The sequence below is a fragment of the Ictidomys tridecemlineatus genome, chromosome 2 (assembly GCF_052094955.1).
Source record: "Ictidomys tridecemlineatus isolate mIctTri1 chromosome 2, mIctTri1.hap1, whole genome shotgun sequence".
NCBI classification, from domain to species: domain Eukaryota; kingdom Metazoa; phylum Chordata; class Mammalia; order Rodentia; family Sciuridae; genus Ictidomys; species Ictidomys tridecemlineatus.
In genome coordinates, this window is record NC_135478.1 from 153,690,657 (window position 1) to 153,713,540 (window position 22,884).

The window sequence follows — 22,884 nt, forward strand, 5'->3', positions numbered from 1 at the left end:
TCATCAGCTCAAAGTAGAAGCGAGAACAGCTATGAGGAAAGTTGAAATTGCTATTAAGAATGCTCAGCTTACTAGAATTAATCCAAAGAGCCTATATATTTATTAATATTTCCAACTGCTTACGTCCCTACAGGGGTTATGTGGCAGACATAGGGAGTTATTGAGTGAATTCATTTAGCCCACTCTCCTCAAAAGTCATTAACTCCTTTTCATTATTTTATTGCTCAATTAGTGATAAAGAGCAGAACAAGAGTTTTACAGCTATTTGGATCAGTACCTAATATTATAATCATTCCATTTTCTGCTCAACAGAATGATTGGCTTTTTCAAACTTCTAATACTGGGAAAGTAGCTTTTGCTAATTTTCCTGGTCAGATAGTCATTATCATTGTGATAAAATTATTCAATTTGTATTGGTAACTCCATTCATATTTACAGGATTGTACGTGCACAACCAATAGATGGTGCACTAACAGTATTCACTGATGGCTCAGGCTCAGGTACAGCAGGTTTTTATAGTCATGCTCATACATAGATAATACAAACTTCATATGCTTCTGCCCAAGGAGCAGAACTATAAGCTCTCATTTGTGCTTTAAGTGATTTTGCAAATGAGCCCATTAATATTTATTCTGACAGCTTATATGCAGCTGGAGTTACAAAAAATATTGAAACTTCAATTATTGGGTATACATCATCACAAGAGTTATTCAATTTATTTTATATCCCACAAAGGACAGTACAAATCTGAAAGCACCCATATTTTATAGGCCACATATGGGCCCATACTAATCTTCCAGGGCCTCTAACATCAGGTAATGATAAGATTGATAAATTGGTTGCTGTTTGTCAGAAAATGTCTTTGTATGACTGTGCACTAGCTTCATATTCTTTGCATCATCAAAATGCTTCTAGTTTACATAAAAAATTAATATTACTAAAGAACAGGCTTGTCAAATTGTACGTCACTGCCCCCAATGTGTTATACACACTCCATCTTTACCATGGGGTATTCCCGTGGATTAAAACCAAATCAATTATGGCAAATGGATGTAACTCACATTTCTCAATTTGGTAAACAATGTTATGTACATGTGATTGTAGATACTTATTCTAGATTTACTTTGTTATAGCCCATGCAAAAGAAAATACTCAACATGTTATTTCTCATTGTTTAGTGCCTTTGCAGTATTAGGATGTCCTTTACAGATTAAAACTGATAATGCACCAGCTTGTGTAAGCCGTTCTTTTCAACAATTTTGCCAAGAGTTTCATATTGACCATGAAACAAGTCTTCCTTACAACCCTCAAGGTCAAGCCATGGTAATGAGCTCATTTATCTATTAAGCTACAATTACAAGAACTAAAAGGGGAAGATAGGACTAGGACTCCCCAATATAACCTTAATCATGCTCTGTTCATTTTAAATTTTCTAAATTGTGACTCAGAAGGTTGCACTGCAGCTGAGTGACACATGTCTTCCATAGCAACAGGCCCTTTAAGGCTGAGTTTGGTGGAAAGACTTGCAGACCTGTCAATGGAAAGGACCAGATCCAGTGATTATGTGGGGAAGAGGTCATGCTTGTATTTTCCCAGAAGGTGCTTTTCGTCCTATTTTGGTACCTCCATCAGGCATGGAGGACATAGAACCAAGATTCAAGTGACTGAAGATTGACCCAGAGATGCCAGACCTGACCTCCTTCAAAAAGAGGAACTCTTGAAGGAAGAGAAGAAGAAAAAGGGCTCAGAGAGATTGAATGAGAAAGCTACGCTCATGGAAGGATCTGAGGAAATTGATGCTGCAGGTGCACAAATGATTCGACAGCAAGGAAAAGTTAAATCTTTAACAAGGATGCTTGCTGCAATATTAGCTCTATTGAGCTGTCAGGTAAATGGGAATCAGGGAGAAACTTATTGGACACAAGATCTACCTTTAGTACACTCAGCAGTGTGGACTAGAGAATCTATCCCAGTATTTCTAATGACTTATATATGATGGGATTATTTACAAGACCCACATTACTCCCAACCATGTGACTGGATTTAATTATTCTGGCTATAGTGCTCAATTATCTTGTGTTGGTCCCACAATAAACAGGCTGTCTGTCTAAAAGTGTCATTTAAGGAAAAGACGGTAGTTGGGAGACCTAGATCAACTAATGGTACAATTCCTGGTGACTCAAAACCTTATATCAGATCAATTATTAAAATGGGACTTTCTCATAACCAACCAGTCATCTCAGCAGAACGTCCATGAATACTTCATTGTCCTAACCATTCTGCGATAGAAATTGACACCTTTACTATGTAGATAGATTGTATAAATACTTTTCCAGTACAACATAAGGTGTCTAGAAATAGTGGGTATATTTTGGACTGGTCTCCTAAAATTGACAAAAGGCAATTGCTCAAGGGTACTTCCATGACTCCTGGAGGATTTGTTAGTAACTTCTTGACCTTCAGCGAAGGTGGCATTCAGAAAGATGTTTGGTGCTCAATTGCTGCCTCAGAATTCTTACATTTTACTGATACACCTTTACCAGACTTTGTAGACAAAAACTGTAAGAAGGTTCTTGTTATGGCTTATGGGCCTGCGTTCAATCTCCTTACATTTTAATTACTGGAAATGTAAAAGTTAAAAGGAAAGATGATAGATATCTTGTAACATGTAATAAATGGAATTTAACTACCTGTATCACCAGATATAATAGAGGGAAAGGAACGCTGATACTTTATCAGCCCTCTTTTGTCTTATTGTCAGCTAATATTATTTCAGAGCCATGATATGCTGATGCTGGTTTTCAAGTCTTACAACAAATACATGCCCAGCTATCAAGACCTAAAAGTGCTCTTGGTCTCTTAATAGTGGGAGTTGTTGCCTTAGTTTCCTTTATTGCTTCAACAGTCACAGCTGTATCTCAAAATATTCAACACACAAATTTTATTAATAATCTGGCTCAGAATACTTTCAAGGCTCTTCATCATCAAATAAATATTGATGAGAGGATTGAGATGAAGCTAAATGCCTTAGAGGCTACTGTCATAAATATTGGTAATGAACTTTGGCTGTCTAAAAGTGTCTATAAAATTCAAGGAAAGACTTAAATGTCATGCTAGCTATAAATATGTGCATGTTACTGCTGCCAAATACAATGCTTCCCAATGGGATTGGGAGAAGATTAAAAACCATTTATTGGGTATTTGGCAAAATAATAATAACATCTCGGATCTTTTGGAGCTCCATCATCATATTCAAGATATACAAAAAGTAAGATTGATTTTTTGGGTCCTACTTCTTTAGCCAATCAAATACTTAAAAAATTGAATGGCTTTAACCCTGGAAACATTCTTAAACATTCTTCATGATATATCCTTATATTGTTCTCTTTGCTACTAATTCTCTCTTGAATTGTAATTGCAGGATGGTGAGACTTCAAAACAGTGATTTCGGGACCCGAAATAGTAACCCATCACCTTCTTTTTCAAAGAAAGAAGGGGAAATATGTAGGGAGCCACTCTGAATAACTTGCGCCTTCCATCCTGAAGCAAGAGGCTTTGACCATCACTACATTTTGTAGTGATCTGGGTGTTGTCCTGGTTCAGGAAGTTGAAGGTGTGTCCTCAGATGTAGGCATGTTGCCCCTTGGGTTGAACTACCCTCACCTGTCCCTTGTAACCTTGCCCCTTCTGGCCTTTTTTGGATGGAACTTTCTAAGAACAAGTGTCCCCCCAATAAAAGCCCACTTCCGAATTTGCTTGTTCTCTCTCATCAAGCTCTCATGACTTTGTCTTGCTCTCCCATTTGGGGAGCCTGAGGCCAAGAATGGAGAAGCCATCCTGAAACTTGTTTAGAGGTGCAGGGTGTGTCTGTTTTACTTGGTGTCTCTGGAAATTCACACGAGCAACCTTAAGTTCAGCTGCCCACATGGGTCCGGGGCAGCAAACATGCTCAGTAAAAAAGCATCTTCTTAACCAATGCAATATGGGACAGAGTGAATAAATGTGAATAAAAACAGAATGTCTTTATAAGTTATTTTTATTCAGATTTTACTATTTTTATTCTGGATATAATTTATTATAATAACCTAAATAATTAGTTTCTAAAATTGGACTGAACAAAACCTTACTCCTTACTTTTTTTAACTATTTATTTATAGCATATAGCTTTTCAATTTTTAAATTTATAGAAATCTTTTCAATTTATATAAAGAGCATTTCCTACAAGACTTTGAAAGAAAATAGTTTTTTTTTTTTTTTTAAAGAAAGACAAGTCCTTTATGTTTGAGGACATGATCCTTCAGTTCTAGAAGGCAAAATTGCTATAAAAATGCAAATTGTCATAACTTTTCTACTGATGACAATTTTCTCAAAGACACATATGATATGCATGCTTTTCAAATAGAGGAAGAATTATTCACTAATTATGTTATAAATACCAAACAAAAGAGAAGAACATATTTACTTTAATTGCTATTATATAAAATTAATAATCAGACTAATTTTTTTACTATGTTTTATTGTAGGTGTGGAATAGAATGGCGTGCAGAGAGGGCATGCAGTATGATATCAACACTCCATTTGGACTTACATAGTCACGTCTTCATTCAGCTTCTCTTGAAACTGAGTACAGTTCTGAGAAATTGCTGTAAAAAAAGGTTTTTTTTTTAATTATAAAAGAAATCAATTTTCAATTAGCCATACTGTTTCATAGGTATTCCTCCAAACTAAACATAGAACTTTCTAGAAAAAATGGACTTCATGCCTAACACAGGCCTAGGATCATCTTATTTTCTATTCTTCAAACTAGTAGTTGAAATAATTATTTCTGCTCTCAAGAAATATTCATGCAATGGGTAAAAATACAAGGAAACACTAACAATGTAGCTCATATTCAGGAAGAATTCTTTAGGACTCCTCTAAAGTATTGAGATCATACATTTAGAATTCAGTGTGATACACCCCAAATGATTTAGAAAGTTCAAGAAAAGCCAGAACTCATGTGGAAGTTCTAAAACTAGTAGTCATGGAAAATGCTGAAAGGAAACTCACTGAAATATGTGGGGTTACAACCAGAATAGTCACATAATAAACCCATGTTTCAAATAATCCTTCGGTTACAAGTCTTTCATGTAAATTTTTAGTAAAATATAGTTCTAGTAAAATATTCTAGTAGAAAATACTTCATATATATTGTAAAAAATTCATTGTACAATAATGTTATACCATGGTCCTGACTTTACCAACAACACAAATGTGGTCAATATTCACTGCCATAATTTTAGTGTTTAAAACTCTATAATCAACATTATAAAGGCATCATGACTTTTCATATCTTATATAATCATAACACCACTCTCTATAATAATGTCTATGAATTTATTTATATGGAAATTATTATTTCTCCCTTATTCTGTTTGTGGAATTGTGGGAAGGAAAATTTTTGGAGCAGGCTTTCCAAAAATAACAGAATTGACATGGTAGAAGTGAAGATTTTAAAACCTAGTAAAAAATTTTAATGAGATTTAACTGAGCTAATGAATAGAATAAACATTATTTCTAAAATGGTATCACAATGACATCAAAATAACAAAATCTAATTTTGGATATTGTATTAATAGAGATAATATGTAAAGAAATTCAGCTCTGGCACCAAAATGAGCACCCAATGAATGATGGTTATTATACATGTTTTATTTGTAGGAGAAAATAATCATATTATTCTCCTAGGAAATCAATGTTAATAAATAATAAAGTTATTATTAAAGGGTTTTAATAATCTGTTATAATATACCAATAATATCACAAATGTATATAAATCCTTATCAAAACTGCTTTTATGATTATGATATTTGCTAAAATTCACCGAAGCAATATCAGTCAGAGATGCATTGACAATTGCTGTCCAAGACTTGTAAGGCAATCAATTATAGAATATCTCTAACAAAAGGAGCACCCTCAAGCGACTACCTTCTGTTGCTAGGTTTACCACTCACTGATTCATATAGTTGGCAATCAATACATTTTTCTTAATGAACTGCTGGGTCCTTCCAAATGACAATTAACTTAGCTTACATTATTAAAATATAAAATTTTAATTTCACTTATATCCTCAATTTTACTTATATTATTAAAATCTTTTAACAATTAGGCAGGCAACTATCATCTGGATGGATATAGAGATGGAAGCAGTAGATGTATTTCATTCAAATAAAAGTGGACACCTGAAAGATTATTAACCTTTAGGTGAGAAACAAAAAGGCTTAAATTAGTATAGGGCACTGACAAAAGTACACAAAGCTAGACCAGTATCTACAAGACATTTAGGTTTTAATGTGTTACTTGCCCCAGTTTTTAAAAATAGCTGTAAGGATACTTCCTAGTGTGGAGTTTGGCGACAAATATGTAAGTAAATCAGGAAATTACTTAAATTTATAATATATACTTGATAAAAGAGACTGTATATAGGAGAATCACTAGAATTTACATTTTAAGGAATAATGTGACCTTGTAGGACATGGCTGTGAAGTAGGACAGTAGAAAGGATGCATGAAAGATGCCTTCAAGCACAGGAAATAGGAGCAAATGTCTACGGGTGATATGAAAAGAGTTTTGCACACTCAATTGCTAAATTTCCCTCCTTATCTTTTATCAAGATATTGGTCTATAGTACTGTAAGTTTTTGCATGTTCCTTGCTGCTTCCTGTCTGAATTATGCCCTATAGTGCCACACAAGTCATGTCTATTGAATAACTCCAAGAAGCCAGAAAGATTTAGCCATTCTTACTTTCTTGATTTCTTCTTTTTATTGATAAGTGGAATGGAATGGCCCAAACTTTTGATTAAATCCTGCTATAATCACAAATTCTGATAGAGCAATATTTGAATTTTCAGAAAAACAAGCCTAACCATAGTGGGTTTCTGAGGATTCTTGTGCACCATCAACAAGCCTTTGGACTTGACCTGTGGCACTAGCTCTCTCCTGGGGCTCAGACTGGCCAGTATCTGGCATATTTTAGACTTGCCTAACTCCATAATCATGTAAGTAAATTTCTTTTTTTTTTTTATTAAGAGAAAGTGAGAGAGGAGAGAGAGAGAGAGAGAATTTTTTTTAATATTTATTTTTTAGTTCTTGGTGGACACAACATCTTTGTTGGTATGTGGTGCTGAGGATCGAACCCAGGCCGCACGCATGCCAGGTGAGCACGCTACCGCTTGAGCCACATCCTCAGCCCGTAAGTAAATTTCTTAAAATCTCTTTCTCTTTACACATACACACGCGCGCGCGCGCGCACACACACACACACACACACACAGAAAGATTCCTACAAATATGAGTAATATTTAAAATGCCTATAAGTGAGTAGAATGAGACCTTTTTTGTATACTCAATTGGTAGGTTTCCCCCTTATCTTTATTGAGGATATTGTCTCTTGTACTATTATTTTCTGCGTATTCTTTGCTGTTTCCTTGTTGAAGTGTGTTCTACAGTGCCAAGCTTGTCTATGTCTATTAAAGTACCCCAAGTAGCTACATATGTATACATATGCACATTGGCCTATCTCTCTCTCTTTGTATACATATACATACACACAGAGATGTATCTACACACATGCACACTTATTGATTGTGTTTCTCTGGAGAACTTAGCAAGAACTATTAGGTTCTTTAGTATCTAGTGATATAGAAGAATAAATGATTTAAGTACATATTATACAGTTATTGTTTATAATGCAATAATCTGCACTATGAGCTTAATTCCTGTTTTATTTATTATATGATTTTGGGTCCCCAGGAATCCCGAAAAATAAATCTTGTACTCACTTGTGTTGGTTTGGACTAGACATTCACTAGTAAGGTGATCACTCACTTCTCCTAAAACCAGAGACATTAAAGGAAGACAGGCTCCATTTACCAGTGATGCCAATATTCCCAGGACCATGAGCACGATGTCCAGTCCATCAGCAAAGCGGAACTGAGGAAAACAAGGCAAGGTACTGTGATGGCTGTAAAACAAACATCACAACCCAGAGCTTTTGCCAGCAAGTGAATGCAACTTTACAAATTGATTGAAATTAAAAAGTTATAAAATCAGGAATATGCATTTATATATAAACCAAACCAAACCAAACCCAAAATCCAATATTAAGACTTTACAATAGATTTTGAGGAACTCTTTGAAAAAATACAGCATTTAAATCTGTATAAACTGTAGGTGATTGCATAAGTCAGATAAGATGTGGACATGAATCAGAAGCTTTTTTCTACTTAGTTAATATTGGAATAGGTTAAGATATTTTCAAAGACTGCAGTGAAAATATTTTAGTCTATGAAAAGTTAACTGAGGAATTTCTAATTCCCTAGACTCATCAGGATGACAGCATTGTCACCACTAGATGCAGTAAACAGAAACCAATTAGTGAAAATGTAAGAAATTATATTTCTAACTTTTTTGAGTTCCTGAGATTCATTGTAACTAGAACAGTGTCTAGCCTGTGAGTAAGGATCTATAATAATTTGCATGACTAGAATAAAAAAGAAATGCCTGAAAGCTTAGATAAGTATTCAAAGCATTATATTCTATTCTGTACTGGTTCCTACAACACCATTCCAAAACCAAACCGGGAACAAAATTTGGAAACATGGATTATTTATCTTAGTGAGAGATCAAATGGAATATAAAAGAGCATAGTAGTGTAATTATATTGGAACAACAATAAGAGGAACTTAGTTCTTATTTTGGGTGGAGTTGAAAAAAATGTTGTGTTTTTCTGTTCATTCATGCAATAGTTAATCAGGATTTATGAGTGGCTTCTGCAGCATTTTAGTCAATATTACCTATGATAACAGGGTATTGCTCCCTTGCTGTCCCCCAGAATAGTATGCTATCTCCTTGATAAAGGTTATCATATTCTGCTACTTCCCATATTTAAAAAAATTAACTTTCAAAACAACTGTTTCCTATATATTTCTAATAACATTGACAGCCAGGCCTAGAGATGAGAGTTGGTAAAGGGGAATGTCTGAGAATGTATGCATGAAAATGTTTCTTGCACATATTCCGAAGAAATGTGCGGATACATTTTCTGATATGTAAGCTTTATGAAATACTAAGATAATTATTTTTTATTTAAAAAAGATTTATAACATTTTTGAGATGATAACTGCAACTCACATTATCAAAGTGGGATTATTGGGAAATATTTAAATGTAAATAAATTAAAAGTCTCTCATAATCTTTCATCTTCATAAATGTGTAGATATTGTGCTATTTTTTTCTTATCCTTTAATGTGGGACTTAATGTTTGTTTATATTTTTCTTATTGGAATTAACACTCTGATAAATTCCTCTGTAAACTCTTCTTTCCCCTAACCAATGGATGTAAACCACCAGATATAATCTCTGCACCACTGACAATTCCCTAAAATGTTCTGATATGTGCACTTTCTACTTGATATCACTTACTATCTCAATAGCTCCAACAGCTTGCTTTCTTGTTTTAGGAAGTTGTTCTTGTAGTGTTCTAGAAAATAGAAAAGTTACAGTATGAACATAATTTGCAAAATTTTCCAATTAGCATTTTGCTAAATGTCAAATATTGCCCTTGGTGGTAACTTTAGACACTTACAAACACTGAAGTTTCAAAACCAAATTTAACAATAGAGTACAAATATTTCTTGAAAAGGAAAGGAAGTCGTCACTGGCTGTCTCTAACTTTGTTAACTAAGTAGAAATAAAGACAAAGACATGCATCTGTAGTAAAAATTTTTAAAACTGTGACGAAACTATATAACAGATGTTTTAGTCAGCTTTTTCACTGCTCTGACTAAAAAATTAGACCAGAACAACTGTAGAGGAGAAAATGTTTATTTGAGGGCTCACAGTTCAGAGGTCTTAGTCCATAGAAGGCTGGCTCCATTCTTCAGGGCTCGAGGTGAGGCAGGACATCATGGAGGAGCAGTGTAGCAGAGGAAAGCAGCTCACGTATGATCCAGAAGCAGAGAGAGATACTCCACTGGCCAGATACAAGTATATACCCAAAGCCACGCCCCTGTTCCCATCTCCTCCAGCCATACCTATCACTCCACGCACCAGATAATTCCCATCAGGAAATTAGGTCACTGATTGAGTTAAGACTCTTACAACCCAATCTTTTGTCCTCTGAACCTTCTTGCACTGTCTCACATGTTAGGTTTTGGGGGATACCATACATCCAAACTATAACAGCAGACTTTATCTACTTAATCACTTTAAAGTGTACAACCAGAGCACTGAATATCTTCACATTGTTGTATTATCATTTTCATCCACAACACTTTTTTCCTCTTGCAAAACTGAAACCCTATATCTATTAAGCTACTCTGTATTGTCCCCTTCCCCAGCCCCTGGAAGCCACCATTCTACTTTCTGTCTCCATGAACCTGACTATGATAGGTATCTCATATAAGTGGAATCATACAATAGTTTTCCTTTTGCAACTGGCTTAATGTTTTCAAGGATCATTCTTGAATTATTCACTTAACAAATTGTCTGCAATTTTCATTCACATTGTATCATGTTGAAATTTCCCCGTTCTCAAGGCTGAATACTATTCCATTGCATATATAATGCCACATTTTGTTGATCCATTCATCAATTGATGGACACTAGGATTTCTTCCATATTTTGGCCACTGCCAATAATGCTGCTACGAATATAGGCATACAAGTATTTCTTTGACTCCTTGCTTTCAATTCTTTCTTTTAAATATTTTTTTAGTTGCAAATGGACACAATACCTTTATTTTATTTGTTTATTTTTATATGGTGCTGGGGATCAAACTCAGTGCCTCATGCATGTTAGGCAAGCACTATACCACTGAGCCACAACCCCAGCCCTGCTTTCAAGTCTTTTGAGTATATACCCAGAAGCATAATTGTGAAACCTTATGGTATTTCTAGTAATTTTTGAGGAACCACCACACTTTTCCACAGCATCGACTTCATTTAACATTCCCACCAACAGTGTATAAAAATTCCAGTTTTTCAACCTCCTCACCAACACTTGTTCTTTTCTTTCTTTTTGGATGGTAGTCATCCCCTCTTTAGTCTTTTTCTATCATTCAAATGAAATCAGGCATGTACTTCCCCAATTCCTCGTGGTAACTAGCAAAATTACCCACTTCCCAGTCTAGTTTTCTGTGGGAAGGCAGATGTGGCAGTTGTGTTCCCACTGATCTATTAGCTTTTTTGGGGGGTGGGGGTAGGAGTCCACCACTGTATCTAAACAAACATAATGAAGTTGCTAGTAGACCACTTTAAAAATGAGAAAACTAGTCACAGAGTAAACCACCCAAGTCTACAAAGTGTGATTAAACTTAGGTCTGAATCCACAGCTTGAACTTCCTTCCTCTATCTATCTATCTATCTATCTATCTATCTATCTATCTATCTATCTATTGGTATTAGGGATTGAATCCAGGGGTGATAAACCACCTAACCACATCTCCAGTCCTTTTTAAATTTTTATTTTTGAGACAGGTTCTTGCTAAGGTGCTGAGACTGGTCTTGAACTTACAATCTTTCTGCCTTAGCCTGGAGTTGCCCGGATACAGGCCTGTGCCAACCTGCCCAGCCCGAGAGCTTAAACTCAACTACAGAGTTATAATGCTGCTTGTGAAATACATACTGATGGTATAATTTCAGTCCAAAAATAATGTTCAAATGTACAAATGAATTCTAAAATAAATTTTTCTCCTCATCTCTCCCTCCGACCATCACTCTAGGGCATAGAATTTAAAGAATCTGCTTTGAATTTTTGAGGTAATGGTGCTTAGACTGTATGGCAAAAAGTTATAGGAAAGTTTAGTTTACCTTTGGAAAATAATAATAAGCAACAAAACCAAAATTGAAGCAGTACAGGGTGTGAAATGTAGCTCTGTTCCCAATATTTGATTTTTTTTTTATATAGTCACAGGTGCAGCCACTGTGGGAAATAATTTGGAGATTCCTTAAAAAACTAGAAATAGAATTATATGATCCAGCAATCCCTCTACTAGTTATATATACAAAGGAATTGAAATCAATATGTTGATGAGTTGTTTGCATTTTCATGTTTATTTCAGCATTACTCATAATAGCCAAGATAGGGGGACATCCTTATTGCCCAATAATGGATGAATTGATGACATGATGTGAATATACAATGGGATACTGTTCAGCCTTTTAAAAAAAGAAAACTTAGCCAACTGGAAAAAAAAACAAATTAAAAAAAACAATGCACCAAAAGACAAATATTATATGATCTTATTTCTTTTCAAATCTTAGAAGTTAAACTCTCAAGAGTATAGAGTAGAAAAAGGGTGATTACCAGAGGCTGAGGAGGTGGATAATTTGAGGAAAGAGAGATGCTGAACAAAAGGAGCATATTTTCAGTTAGGTAGGAGGAGTAAGTTTCAATGTTCTTTTGCACAGCATAGTGACTTTAATTAATAATATGATATACTTCAAAATTGCTAAAACATAGGATTTTATACTTTGTCACCACAATGAAATGATAAGAACATGAAGTGACAGATAAGTTAATTAGCCTGATTTACTAATTCCACAATGTACACATGTATCAAGCATCATACTGTACCTCATAAATATACATAATTATTAGCCAATTCAAAATAAAATAATAAAACAACAGCAAAAAAAATCCCTGTGGAACAACAACAACAATTCCAAAGAGAAATTTTCTTTATTTTCAAGAGTTTTCTGAAGGCGAGATTGCGGATTAGTGGGAAGTGGCTTTTCTCACCACTGGGTGACTCAGGACTCAAACAACAAGAAAATTACTTCTCTGGAAAGTGAGTAAAAAAAGAAAAAAAAGAAACAAAATAAAACACTCCATTGATCTACTGATACTCAATATTGGACAGAGAGCCTTGGATACTGGGAAATTTGGGGTATATCAGACTAAGGTTATAGGAATAGAATTGGAGCTGAGCTAAGGAATAGAATTGGAGCACAGAAAATACACAAAGTCAGAAAAAGATCAAAAAGTGGTGGGAAGATCTTGGAATGGGGAATCTCAGGATTGAAGGGGCAGCCTGGCCTGGGCCAACCCAGAAGCTATTTAGTCCAATAAACTAGTACTTGAAAGTCATGGTCTGCCAGCTGGGTACAGGGAGGCCAAGGTGGAAACATTTTAATACCTCCATGAGACTGGGAACTCAGACTGGGAACTTAGATCCTTGAGTTCAGGAATGAAACCAATACATGACCAGCAGACCCCAACTGTGAGATTTAAGTAAACCAAGCACATCAGGAGAATCTCTGGCACAGAGAATTTCTGGCATGGGGAGACCATTTTGCCTGAGGGAAATACAGATTAGAGAGGCCTGAGAAAGCTGGCTCCTCCTCTTCCCTACTCCATTGAACAAGGGCAGGGAGAAACTGAACAGGGTGGAGGGCCTGAGCTCAGAGCTGGGAAAGAGTGCTTCAGAAGCCAAACAAAGGCAGTATCTCTGAACCACAGAACAGTGAAGGACCCACTCCCACTTCCCACAAGTGGTGCCCTAAGGAGAGAAGTGAGGTACAATCCTAAAGTGCTTGATTCATTAGTGGCTAAAAACCCCCCACATGATAAAACACCTGAGGCCATACCAGACTGAACCCCGGCCACTGGGAGCTTCACTTGCAGGAATTCATCTCACAGAACACAAAGGCAGCTACACCCAGAAAGTGAAGCCTAAAGCATCTTCCACAGCCCCTCACACAATCCCAGTGAGAAGAAAAGTTGAGAAACAGAAAGACAGTTTGGTACAGACAGTGGGCAAATACTCTCACTAACTGTTCTGTTTTTGTTTTTGTTTGAATGACTAATGACTGATCCATGGTGGACCTTTGTACGCAGACATATTTGTTTCTGATTTATCGGTTTTAGCATTTCTTGAAGGTAGCTGTGTTTTGTGCTCTGTGTTTTGAGGATTAGAATTTTTGATTAGTATATTTTGGATTGATTTTCTGTTGTCTCTTTCACAACTCTGTTTTCCTTTGTTTCTATTTCTCTTTGTTTCTAACAGCTAAACCTATTGTGTGCTTCTCTCTCTCTTTCTCTCTTTGTCTCTCTCTCTTTTCCTCTAACTCTTTTACTTCCATATTTTTTGTTCTCTCCCCTTATAAACATATCCTACATTGCCTCTTCATTTGTCCTATTCACTTATTGAATCTACAAACCCATTTTTACTACCTTATCTCTTCTTTTCTTTTAAAAGAATTCTATTTTAACTGGATACTTATTCATATATCATTATTTTTTTCATTTTTACCATTTTATTTCAAGATGGTTTTTTTTGGATCAATACTTTGAAGACTAAGGTGTTTGATTAGTATATATTGGTTACATTCTTGTATCTTTTATTTCTTTTTGTAGTTATTTTTAATATTTTTTCACTTTTTATTTTATATATGTTTCTCTCTCACTTCTCAGTTTCCCTCAACTCTTTCTCTCTTTTCTTTTTTTTTTAATTTTTTTATTGGTTGTTTAAAACATTACAAAGCTCTTGACATATCATATTTCATACATTAGATTCAAGTGGGTTATGAACTCCCATTTTTACCCCAAATACAGATTGCAGAATCACATCGGTTACACATCCACATTTTTACATAATGCCATCTTCTCTCTCTACCCTATCTATTGTAATTCATTTCTCTCCTTGTTTTTTTACCCATTCCCCTCACAACCTCTTATATGTAATTTTGTATAACAATGAGGGTCTCCTTCCATTTCCATGCAATTACCCTTTTCTCTCCCTTTCCCTCCCACCTCATGTCTCTGTTTAATGTTATTCTTTTCCTCCTGCTCTTCCTCCTTGCTCTGTTCTTAGTTGCTCTCATTATATCAAAGAAGACATTTGGCATTTGTTTTTTAGGGATTGGCTAGCTTCACTTAGCATAATCTGCTCTAATGCCATCCATTTCCCTGCAAATTCCATGATTTTGTCTTTCTCTCTTTTCTGCTAATATCCACTCTCTATTGTTCTTACACTCTTCCTTTAAATTTTTATTTCTTTTTTTCTCTTCCTCCCTCACAATCATCACACCCTATATCACTTCTGTTCAATCCCTGGTCACCAACTGAAATTGTAAAACCTTTTGTAAATTTATTGTTTTTACGGTGGACAATAACTGGTCATATAATTTTTGGTTATTGTGACAATAAACATTGTAGATTTTATAGCAAGGGCTATTTGGTCTAATGATATAAGTTGTTTGCATCAGTTGTTGTTATTATCTGTCTCCCCCTAAACTTTGTAAGGTATGAGAAACCTTTAGGGACACTATAAGTCAACAGTGTAGAAACTCTACTTCCTCAAAACCAACTCTTAGATGTGTAGACACATAAACAACACGAAAAAGCAAGGGAACAATCCACCCCAAAGAAACCAAAGTACATCAAAAAGAGAATCCATAATACCACCATGAAAAAAGTGTCAGAGAAGTTTAAAAAGTTCACAGTTAAACTAATCTGTTAGGTAAAGGATAATGTAAGGAGTGAAATCAAAGAGAAAATACAGGAAGTGAAATACCACCTCAATAAAGAGAGAGTTTAAAAAAAATGAGAAAAAATTCTTGAAATGAAGAAATCCATAAATCAAATTAAAAAATTATTGGGAAGTATCACCAGCAGACTAGACCAGTGGGAAGGCAGAGTTTCAGACAATTAAGTCAGATTCATAATCTTCAAAATAAAGTTGACTATGGAGAAAAGATGTTAAGAGACCATGAACAGAAACTTCTAAGAAATATAGGATAACATGAAAAGATCAAACTTAAGATTTATTGAGACAGATAAAGATTCAGAATACCAAACAAAGGAATGCATATTTTTTTAATGAAATAATATCTGAAAATTTTCCATACCTTAAGAATGAAATGGAAAATCAAATACAAGAAGCATATAGGACTCAAATATACAAAATATCAATTGACACACACCAAGGCACATTATGATGAAAATGCCTAACATACAGAATAAGTTTAGAATCTAAAGGCTGCCAAAAAAAAAAAAAATCAAAAAACCACATTTAGAGAGAAACCAACTTGGATCTCAGTTGATTTTTCAACCCAGACCCTTCAAGCTATGAGGTTTTGGCATAATATATACCAAACTGTGCAGGAAAATGAATGCTAACCAAGAATACTATACACAGCAAAATTAAGCTTCAGGGTTGATGATGAAATAAAAACCTTCCATAATAAACAAAAGTTAAAAGAATTCATGAGAAGATCTGCACTACAAAAATTTATCAACAAAGTATTTCATGAAAAAAATAAAAAAAAACCTGAAAACCAGTAAATGGAGGAACTACACTAACAGAATAGTCAATCAAAGGGAAACTAATTTAAATTAAAAACCAGGAATAATTCAAAATGACAGGGAATTATAAACATTGTATGTAAATACCTTAGACTCTTCAACTAAAAGACATAGACTGGCAGATTGAATTTAAAAACAAAAACCAAAATATAGTGTCTCCAAGAGACTCACCTCTTAGACAAATACATTCACAGACTGAAGGATGTGGAAAAAACTTACCATTCACATGGATCTCATAAACAAACAGGGATTTATATCCTCACATCTGATAAAGTGGACTTCAAGTTCAAATTAATCAGAAGGTACAAAGAATGTCATTTCATACTGCTTAAGGGAACTATATATGAGCAAGACATAACAATCTTAAATATTTATGCCCCAAACAATGAAGCTGAGTTCTACCATTTATAGGCATGAAATAAACTCCTCACAATCTCAAGAATCAAATAGATCACAATAATAATACTTGGTGACTTCAACACCCCTCTCTTACCAATTGATAGATCTTCAAAACAAAACTAAATATGGAAGCTATAGAACTAAAAATACAGTTAATAATTTAGACTTAACAAATATATATAGAATATTTCATCAAATGACCAAATACACTTTTTTTCTCAGCAACAAATGGATCATTCTCTAAAATAGACCATATCGGGCCATAAAGCAACTGTTAGCAAATACAAAAAAAAAAAAAATAGAGATAATATGTTGCATTTTATCGTACTATAATGGAGTGAAATTAGAAATCAATAATAAAATAAAAATAAAAAGTAGAAGCCCCTCTAACACATGAAGACTAAATAATATGCAATTGCCATTGAATGACCAATGAAGAGCTGAAGAAATAGGGGTGAAATTTAAAAAAAAACAACTTATAGGTAAATGAGAATAGTAATACAACATATCAAAATCTCTAGGAAACTATGAAGGAGGTTCTAAGAGGAAAGTTCATTGCATTGAGATCACTCATTGAAAAAATAGAAAGCCACCAAGTAAACTTTCACATCTCAAAGCCCTGGAAAAAGAAGAATGAATCAACACCAAAAGCAATAGAAGACAGGAAATAATTAAAATCAGAGCTGAAATCAATGAAATTGAAACAAAAGAAAAAAAAATTAAATCAACAAAACAAAAATTGGTTTTCTAAAAAAATCAATAAAACAGATGAACATTTAGCCAAGCTAAAAGAGAGAAAGAGAGACAAAACTCAAATTACTAAAATGTGTGATGAAAATGGAAATACTACAATGGACAGTTGTAAAATTCAGACAAAATAAGAACCTGTTTTGAAAATTTGTATTCTAAAAAAATAGAAAATCTTGAACACCTTGACAAATTTCTAGAGACGTGTGACCTGCCCAAATTGAATCAGGAAGACATAGAAAATTTAAACAGATCAATTTTAAACAATGAAATTGAAGATGCCATCAAAAGCCTACCAAGAAAAAGAAGCCCAGGATCGGATAGATTCTCATCTGAGTTTTGCCAGACCTTCAAAAAAGAACTAACACCAATATGCCTCAAATTATTTCATGAAATAGTAAAAGAATGGAACCTTTCATTCTATGAAGCTAGTATCACCCTGATACCAAAACTAGGCAAAGACACATCAAGGAAAGAAAACTTCAGACCAATATTCCCGATGAGCATTCTTAATTAAATATTGGCAAATCACATATGAAAATATTAAAAAATGCAGCAAGATCAAGTAGGGTTCTTCCCAGGGATGCAAGATTTATTCAACATAAGGAAATAAATAAACATAAACATCAATAGACTTAAAGACAAGAATCACATGATTATGTCAATGGATGCAGAAAAAGCATTTGACAAAATACAGCATCCATTCATATTTAAAACACTAAAAAAACTAGGAGTAGTAGGAACATACTTCAACATTATAAAAGCTATATATGATAACCTTAAGGCCAACATCATTATGGTAAAGCATTAATGTCCAGGATATATAAAGAACTCAAAAAATTTAACACCAAAAGAACAAACAAAACAATAAATGGGCACAATAACTGAACAGACACTTCACAGAAGAAGAAATACAGTCAATCAACAAATATATGAAAAAATGTTCAACATCTCTAGCAACTAGAGAAATGCAAATCAAAACTACTCTAAGATTTTATCTCACTCCAGTCAGAATGACACTCTGTGTTTAATAGAAGAAAAAATAGGCCCTAATCTCCATCACGTGGGGCTAGGCCCCATCTTCCTTAATAAGACTCCTATAGCACAAGAACTAATACCAAGAATCAACAAATGGGATGGATCCAAACTAAAAAGTTTTTTTTTTTTTCAGCAAAAGAAATAATATGTGAGGTGAATAGGAAGCCTTCATCCTGGGAACAAATTTTTACCCCTCACACATCAGATAGACCTCTAATCTCTAGGGTATATAAAGAACTCAACAAGATAAGCACCAAAAAAATACAAATAATCCAATCAATAAATGGGCCACAGACCTGAAAAGCACTTCTCAGAAGAGGATATACAATCAATCAATCAATCAAAAAATATACGAAAAAATGCTCTTCATCTCTAGCAGTCAGAGAAATGCAAATTAAAACTACACTAAGACACCATCTCACTTCAGTAAGAGTGGCAGCCATTATGAAGACAAACAACAACAAGTGCTGGCAAGGATGCGGAGCAAAAAGGTACACTCATACACTGCTGGTGGGACTGCAAATTGGTGCAGCCAGTTTGGAAAGCAGTATGGAGATTTCGTGGAAAGCTGGGAATGAAGCCACCATTTGACCCAGCTATTCCTCTTCTGGGACTATGCCCAAAGGACCTAAAAACAGCATACTACAGGGACACAGTCACATCAATGTTTATAGCAGCACAATTCACTATAGCTAAACTGTGGAGCCAACCTAGATGTCCTTCAGTGAATGAATGGATTAAAAAAAAATGTGGCATTTATACACAATGGAATATTACTCAGCAATAAAAAAGAATAAGATAATGGCATTTGCAGGGAAATATATGGCATTAGAGCAGATTATGCTAAGTGAATTAGCCAATCCTCCCCCTGCCCCACCCTGGAAAAAAAACCCAAATGCCGAATGTCTTCTCTGAGATAAGGGGAGGCGACTCAAAAGGAGGTTGGGAGGGAGAGTAGGAGAGAAAGATTACCTCTAGATAAGGAATAGGGGTGGGAGGGAAAATGAGGGAGGAGGGGAATAGCATGGATGGTGAAAGGAGACTCTCATCATTATACAAAATACATGTATGAAGATGTGAATTTGGTGTCAACATACCTTATATACAATCAAAGATATGATAAATTGTAGTACAAAGGTGTATTAAGAATTTTATTATGTAAAATTGTGGATGTGTAACCGATGTGATTCTGCAATCTGCATTTGGGGTAAAATTGGGAGTTCATAACCCATTTCAATCTAATGTATGAAATATGATATGTCAAGAGCTTTGTAATGTTGTGAACAACCAATAAAAATAAATAAATAAAAAATAAAAATAAAAAAAAGAATTTTGATGCAAAAAAGATGATAATAATAAGAGACCTCATGTATAACGGCATAATTTGGCGAGAACATACTTTACAGACAGAGTTACAAAAAATGGTGTTGTGAATGGATAATTATGATTGTAATGCATTCCACTATTGTCATGTATGTAAGAAATAAAAATAAAAAATAAACAAATGAGGGAGCTCTAACAAAAAGAATATAAGCAACAATAAATATTGGGAAGGATGTGGGGGAAAAGGCAAACTCATACATTGATGGTGGGATTGCAAATTGGTGCCACCACTATGGAAAGCAGTATGGAGATTCCTTAGAAAACTTGGATTAGCACCATCATTTGTTCTAGTTATCCTACTCCTTGGCTTATACCCAAAGGACTTAAAAGCAGCATACTACAGTGTTGTAGCCACATCAATGTTCATAGTAGCTCAATTCACAATAGCCAAGGTGTGGAACCAACATAGGTATCTTTCAACTGATGAATGGATAAAGAAAATGTGACATATATACACAATGCAATATTACTCGGCCTTAAAGAAGAATGAAATTATGGCATGTGTTGGTGAATGAATGAAACTGGAGAATATTGTGCTAAGTGAAATAAGCCAGTCCCAATAAACCATATCTTTCTGATATGTGAAATCTAACCCACAACAAAGGAGGGTGGGGAGGGGAAGAATAGAAGTCCATTGGATTACACAAAGGGGAGTGAAGGGAAGGGAGGGGGAGATGGGTATAGGAAAGACTATAGAATTAATTGGACATAACTTTTCTATTCTTGTATATGATACATGATCAGGGTAACTCCACATCATGTATAACCACAAGAATAGGTTCCTACTTAGAACAAGTTAGGCATCATGTTGTACAACATGCTCAAATGCACTATACTGTCATGTATATATAAAAAGAACAAATAATAATTTAAAAAAGTTTTCTGATACAGTTATTCTGACCCATAGGAAAATGGTATGCAGGGAGAACTTTCTGGGGGGCTATTTCCTACATTAATAAACCAGGTGACATAGAGGAGTCCTCTCCAGTTTTATAGATTGTATATCCAATATATAATTGTATATATATTGTAACACTTGTAATTGTGAAAGTTAAAACAAAGTAGATTTAAACTATTTTCATTTTACATCTATAAATAAGTTATGTGTGCACAAGAATGTATAAATACATATACACAGTAGAAAATTAATGCACCCCATGGAAGGAAGGATGGCAGAAATTGAAATGAAAATTTGCAGGCATCTTTCCTGTGCATTTACTTAATAAATCTGCTATTTCTGTTGCTGCTACCTGTCCTAAAATCACTATTAAACCAGTTTTAATACTGACCATATTAAAGTACTGCAAAATGTAAGCAGCATTACTATATTTGAAAAAATTATGACACTCTTGCTATGGATGTGAAAAGAATAAAGTGTAGTTTTAGTTGCACACTAACACTTTTTTTTGTAGGATTTAAGGACAGCTTACCCATTTCTCTGGAAATTTTCTTGCATCTCTTCAGTTCTTTGATAATTTGCCATCTTATCTACAATTTAGTTGTTCTGAAATAAAATATTGTCAAATGTAGCATGACCATGGGAATTTTTTTCTCTTGGTTGATATACAACATTCTTAACATCCCTACCAGTTTCTGAAAAAGCAAGCTGCTCAGAATTAAGACCTACCTACACTTTCACTCTAACCCATGTTTCTGGTTAGGCAGTTTCCTCTAGTTAGGTATATCTCTAAAAGAATTGAAATTTTTCATTGAAATTTTTAATTTCTTCACTTCATTCTTGGTTTAGATTCGAGTTAATAAAATTTTTGGCATGGAAACAAAAGGAGAAAAATGAAAGTGAAAACTATGTGGTTTTCTAGGATGTTGTATTGTACCTCTCTTCTGCCACTGATTTGATTATAATTAACAAAAAACTTTCAGCTACCTCTGATTTAGTTTTCTCTATAAAATAATAAAGTGATGTTGTAAGTTTCTGTTAACTAGCAGATTGAGGAAGTAGAGCTTTCTTGTTTATCAAGTATAAGCAAGTTAAAAATTCTCATGATACATGGGTAGTTACAAACCAGAATAATTTGAAAATCTATTATCATTAAAACTGTATTATGCACAATACATTCATCCTTTGGATGATACTTCAGGATATTGGTTTATATTAGAATCACCATTATGTTCAGACATTATTAGTTTGTTGTGGATGTATACAAATGTCTATGACTTGACTTCACTCGTTAGGCCATATATTACCCTATGCTGAGATGATTCTAAAGATGTGGATTTCAGTTTTCAAGAACTAAACTTCTTAATGAAGGATTTCAGTGGATCAGAAATGCTTTCAGCGCCCAGAATGAAGGCATGATACAAATAATTACCCATCAGTTTATTCTTGCTTTTTTGGAAGGAAGTACTTCTTATTACTATTTGATATTATACCATCTCAGTAATTTGACATATATGTAAGAAAAGTGAAAAAATGGAGAAGTCATAAAACAATTGGTAAATATCAATCATTTGCATCTTATAGTAATTATCAATGCTACAATACAACATAAATTTATAAAAAGAAATCAAAACAAGACTTACCTTGGAAAGTGCATGATCTTTTTTTCACTTACATCAAGTCATGTGTAGTTTTTCTTTCAACAAAGAACCAACTGTACTTCTGTAACAGTGGTTTACCAAACTTGGTTTCTGATCACACCGGTGTCATATCTGATTATAACCACTGATGAGTTACCTCGTGAAGCACACCGTGTTCTTCACATCAAACTGAACTTGGGAAACAACACCAGCAAAGAAAATGCACTGAACCAAATAAACATTCTTTTTTGCAAAAATTGGTAGTGTCTCTATAGCTAGTTTTCTATTGTTCAGTCCCATAAAATCTTTTTGGTTAGCTGACTTAGTAATTAAGATGGGTAAAATAAATGCCTTTAATAGGTCAATGGGACATTTGCACAGCAAATATTTATTGAGAAATATTTTCTGCAAGGCACTGATTCTACTGCTTC

General features: G+C 34.3%; 1 protein-coding gene across 1 annotated transcript in view; it reads right to left on the minus strand.

The window, feature by feature from the left end:
• Positions 1 to 21,398, minus strand: part of Abcb5 (ATP binding cassette subfamily B member 5) — a 112,543-nt gene extending 91,145 nt beyond the window's left edge. The window contains exons 1-4 of the mRNA XM_078027807.1: positions 21,346 to 21,398; positions 9,464 to 9,521; positions 7,822 to 7,972; positions 4,589 to 4,643 (exon numbers count right to left, since the gene is read on the minus strand). Of these exons, the coding sequence (XP_077883933.1) occupies positions 4,589 to 4,643; positions 7,822 to 7,972; positions 9,464 to 9,521; positions 21,346 to 21,398 (317 nt within the window). The remainder of the gene's footprint in view (positions 1 to 4,588; positions 4,644 to 7,821; positions 7,973 to 9,463; positions 9,522 to 21,345) is intronic.
• Between the last annotated feature and the right edge of the window lie 1,486 nt (positions 21,399 to 22,884).